The 4,693-nt window shown below is 59.4% G+C and overlaps 2 protein-coding genes across 3 annotated transcripts in view; both read left to right on the plus strand.

Moving 5' to 3' along the window:
* The window catches only part of INTS3 (integrator complex subunit 3), a 36,601-nt gene extending 33,462 nt beyond the window's left edge, over positions 1–3,139 (plus strand). For both annotated transcript variants that reach the window (XM_006775613.2, XM_006775614.2), the window contains 5 exons: positions 1,099–1,266; positions 1,605–1,705; positions 1,867–1,939; positions 2,091–2,247; positions 2,336–3,139. In XM_006775613.2, coding sequence (XP_006775676.1) covers positions 1,099–1,266; positions 1,605–1,705; positions 1,867–1,939; positions 2,091–2,247; positions 2,336–2,413 — 577 coding nt within the window. In that variant the 3' untranslated portion in view covers positions 2,414–3,139. The remainder of the gene's footprint in view (positions 1–1,098; positions 1,267–1,604; positions 1,706–1,866; positions 1,940–2,090; positions 2,248–2,335) is intronic.
* A 1,290-nt stretch (positions 3,140–4,429) lies between these two features.
* Positions 4,430–4,693, plus strand: part of SLC27A3 (solute carrier family 27 (fatty acid transporter), member 3) — a 4,757-nt gene continuing 4,493 nt past the window's right edge. Inside the window, exon 1 of the mRNA XM_015571675.1 lies at positions 4,430–4,471. Coding sequence (XP_015427161.1) covers positions 4,430–4,471 — 42 coding nt within the window. The remainder of the gene's footprint in view (positions 4,472–4,693) is intronic.

Below are 4,693 nucleotides of genomic sequence, written 5' to 3' on the forward strand. Positions count from 1 at the left end.
ACACGCCCCCATCACAGACACTTTTTGTTGGTTGGTTTGTTAATCCTCACCCGAGGATATTTTTTCCATTGATTTTTTTTGAGAGAGTAGAAGTGGGGAGGAGGAGGAGGAGAGAGAGAAACATTGATGTGAAACAGACACATCCACTGGTTGCCTCCCACATGTGCCCCAGCTGGGGCAGGGGATGGAATCGTAGGCCCTTCAGTGCGCAGGCTGACACTCTAACCACTGAGCACACGAGCATGCCAGCCAGGGCCATCACAGGCACTTTTTTTTTTAATATATTTTATTGAATTTTTACAGAGGGGAAGGGAGAGGGATAGAGAGTTAGAAACATCCATGAGAGAGAAACATCCATCAGCTGCCTCCTGCATCCCCCACTGGGGATGTGCCCGCAACCAAGGTACATGCCCCTGGCCGGAATCAAACCTGGGACTCCTCAGTCCACAGGCCGCCGCTCTAGCCACTGAGCCAAACTGGTCAGGGCCATCACAGGCACTTTTGCAACAGCTCCGTATACATGGCACAGCAGCTGTTGTCTTTTCCTTCGTACCTTCTTGTCTTTCCCTTTTCTCCTCTCTTGCCTGAGAGACTAGAAGTGGTACAAAGCGTCCTAAAGGAAGCGGGAAGGCAGGACTGTGTGGGGACTGTGCCCTCCCAGCCCTCACCCCCGCCTTCCCTGGGCTGGGTACTAGTGTGGCTCACAACCAGGGATTGGGGAGCGGGGGGGGGGGGGGGGGGGGAGAGGAAGCGGAGGGGGGGCAGTGCTCACACACCACATGTTATCCTTTGCCTCCCTGGTCCATTTCCTGGATGTTTTGGGGAAAGGGGGGGACTTGGGGGCTTCCTTCCCCGCAGGTCCACACGCACCTTCTGCCACCACAGAAACTACAGAATCTCACTTCTTGTCCCCTGGCTTCTGCAGAGGATGAAACCAGGCATTCCTTGGCCTAAAGAGAAGAGGGAGAGGGATGTGAGAGTAGGAAGCTACAGGGTGGGGCAGGCTGAGGTTTGGGAAATAAGTACATGGGAGCAATCTGGAGGTTCCTGCGGCCAGCTGTGTGAGCCGGGTGCCCACAGCCCCTCTCACGCCCCCAGGCCCAGCGAGGAGATGGTAAAGATGGTGCTGAGCCGGCCCTGCCACCCCGATGACCAGTTCACCACCAGCATCCTGCGGCACTGGTGCATGAAGCACGATGAACTGCTGGCCGAGCACATCAAGTCCCTGCTCATCAAGAACAACAGCCTCCCACGCAAGAGGCAGAGGTGGGAGTGGGCCTTCAGGACACACTGGGCCGAGCTGCTGCTGCCCACCCTCCATCCCGGGGCAGCCCATGCTGTCCCTGCCTGGCTTGTGGGTGACACCTAGTGTCCAGTGGCCCGAAGCTACACGGCACACAGGACCATGTGGCTCCTTCCCCTCTTTTCCTAGTGCCCGGTGGCTGGTCCCTGTTCCAGCTCACCTCCCTGATCCCATCCCAGCACTCTGTCCCCGCCCTGTGTGGCTGTGTCTGTCGTCAGGAGGGACCCTGGTCGGGGAGAGGGCCTTGCACTCCCGGAGCCCTCCCTCGGAGCTCAGGTCTGGTCTCATGGCTTCCTTGCAGCCTGAGGAGCTCCAGCAGCAAGCTGGCCCAGCTGACCCTGGAGCAGATCCTGGAGCACTTGGACAACCTGCGTCTCAACCTGACCAACACCAAGCAGAACTGTATGCGCCAGCCCCCGAGCCCAGCCTGCCTGGTGCTACCTGGCTCAGACCGCCCTGGGCCGGTGGGAGCAGGGCGGGAGGAAGTCACCCCTGGGCACCGCCGGTTAAGCTCCCAGACCTCTGATGTTCTCCCTCCCTGCCGTCCCTCCCTCTCCCTCTAGTTTTTAGCCAGACTCCCATTCTCCAGGCGCTGCAGCATGTCCAGGCGAGCTGTGACGAGGCCCACAAGATGAAGTGAGGCTCCGTGGGAAGCAGTGGGGAAGGCCAAGGGAGGGGCCCGCCGGGGACACGGACTTAATGACCAGGAAGACCAGGGGCGTGAAGAGCCGATGGGAAGGAGGCCGGGGGCCAGAGGCCCGGCTCTGAGAGCTCTCCTGTCCCTCAGGTTCAGCGACCTGTTCTCCCTGGCGGAGGAATACGAGGACTCTTCCACCAAACCCCCCAAGAGCCGGCGAAAAGCGGCTCTCTCCAGCCCCCGGAGTCGAAAGAACGCCACTCAGCCCCCCAACGCGGAGGAAGAGTCCGGCTCCAGCAGCGCCTCGGTGAGAGCCCTCGTCGGCAGGAGGGGCGCGGGGGCAGGTGCAGCGGGCAGCAGCCGTCGGGCTGACGCTCCCCTTCCCTCTCCTCCAGGAGGAAGAAGACACAAAACCGAAGCCCACCAAGCGGAAGCGGAAGGGCTCCTCTGCCGTGGGGTCTGACAGTGACTGAGTCCGTGCCGCCCGCCCGCCCCCAGTGGGACGGCCCTCTCCTCGGTGAAGCGGAGGTCTGACGGCGGGAGACGGAGGGGAGCACCCTCTCCCCATCCCCGGACTCGGCCGGTGGGAAGCCAGATCGCCGCCATGCAGCCTCCGCCCCTCCCCCTCCCCGGGGCCTCCGGCCCGTCGCTGCTGCTCCACCGGCGCTGGGGTCCCGCTGGAGCCGGGGGCTTCGGAACCTGGGCTGCGGGGAGGTCCTCGGGCCCCCGCCCCTCCCCCAGCCCAAAGAGCTGTTTAATCAAGAGGAGGAATGGCAGCGGGGCAGCCGGCCAGACGAGGATGAGAGGAAAGACTGGAGGGTGCGCGTGTCCTTCTGACGATCCCCTTTAGTCTTCATTTGCCCTGAACAGGCAGCTTCTAGTCGCTCTCCATACACTGGTGTGAAACGGGCATTTAACCTGTGACAATGTCGGGCTGCCTGTTTGTTTCCCTGGGGCAGATGCCACAAGCCTCAGGAAGGAACCTGAGAGGGAGGCACAGCCCCACCTGGTGTGCCCTGGAGGCACCTCACGCTGGGCCGGAGCCCTAAGGAGTCTCGGAGACGTGCCCCCCAGAACTGTCAAAGGTCCCATTTCCTTGGTTGTCTTCTTTGGGTTTTTTGGTGGGGTTTTCTTTGGCAGAGATAATCGTGTTTTAAAAGCCGTTTTTAAATGACAATAAAACAAGCCAGAACCTCTTTTGTGCTGGAGTTGCCGCCCCCATGTACCCTGTGCATGTACAGGTGGCCTGTTTAATTGGCACCCCTCCTGTGACTTCATATTTTCCCCGTTCCCTTCCTGTCCTCCCCCCCCCTTTTTTTAAATATTTTTTAAAAATATATTTTATTGATTTTTTACAGAGGAAGAGAGAGCAATAGACAGAAACATCGATCAGCTAGAAACGTCTATCAGCCGCCTCCTGCACACCCCCCACTGGGGATGTGCCCGCAGCCGAGGTACATCCCCTTGACTGGAATCAAACCTGGGACCCTTCAGTCTGCAGGCCGACGCTCTATCCACTGAGCCAAACCAGTCAGGACTTAAAAATATTTTTAAAATTGATTTCAGAGAGGAAGGGAGAGGGAGATAGAAACATCAATGATGAGAGAGAATCATTGATTGGCTGCCTCCTGCATGCCCCCTCCTGGGGATGGAGCCGGAAACCAGGCGTGTACCCTGACCAGGAATTGAACCGTGACCTCCTGGATCATATACATAGGCAGACGCTCAACCACTGAGCCACACCAGCCAGGCTGTCCTCCCCTCTTCTTGTCTGAAGCAGAGAAGACTTGGCTTTGTCCCCCATCTTCTGGCTGCCACTGGCAGTGAAGGCCAGGCAGTCAGCCGAGATCTGTCCTTAACCACCTCAAGTGGAGACTCCCAGAAGCTGGTATTTGTCATATTCCATTTAGTAAGGCCGAATGCCAACTACGGGCATGCTCCCAACTCAGATCCTGGGCACGTGGAGAGTTCTGTTACCAGGGAGGGGGCTCCTCCTTGGCTGTGCTGTTCCCCTCCTGTCAGGGCGGTTGGTGGCGAGCGGGAGAGGAGTGGAGTTCAGGCTGACTGCACGTTGCTAAACCCGAAAGCTTGTCTCAGGTTCTCCCCTCCTTCAGAGCTGCTACCCCTTCCTTTGCAAGTCTGAACCGCCAGGGGCCTCTTTTCCTTCCTCTCTCCTTCCCCAGTTTTCTCTGCCCCAATTAAAACCAGGATGGAGCGCATTCACTGGCTGGCCCCAGTTATTGTACCCTTGCCCAAAGGGAGGGGCCTCCGCCATAGCCCCTCCGGAAATCTGGCGGGCTGGGCCTCCACCTTTCCCCTACTTAACTTCCAGCTCCCACCCATCCCCTGGGGTTGCTGCTGCTGCTGGCAGCTGGAGGGAGGGCATGGGTCTGGCTACCTTGCCGGGACTTGCAGCACCAAACAGGCAAGGGGCCGAGTCCTTCAGTCTTTTGGGAGAGAAGAGAGGCACCCTTCCATCACGAGTGCGAATGAGAGAAGAGGGAGCGGTGGACTTTGATCCAAACGTCCTGGTGCTCAGACCTGGACGCCAAAGTCCAGCCAGATGCCTAAACCGCCCTTGAGAAGGGACCTAAAATGAGACAACCCTGGGATTGAGGGAAGGTGTGAGCACCGCCCAGGACCTGGGGAGGTGCAGGCGAGTCGCCTGGAAGGAGCGAGTCCAGGGCGGAGCGTAGGGGTGGGGAGGCCGGGAGTGCGGGGGCCGGCCCCCACCTCCGCCCCTGCTCGCCTCC

This window comes from Myotis davidii, unplaced genomic scaffold (genome assembly GCF_000327345.1).
Source record: "Myotis davidii unplaced genomic scaffold, ASM32734v1 scaffold208, whole genome shotgun sequence".
Taxonomy (NCBI): domain Eukaryota; kingdom Metazoa; phylum Chordata; class Mammalia; order Chiroptera; family Vespertilionidae; genus Myotis; species Myotis davidii.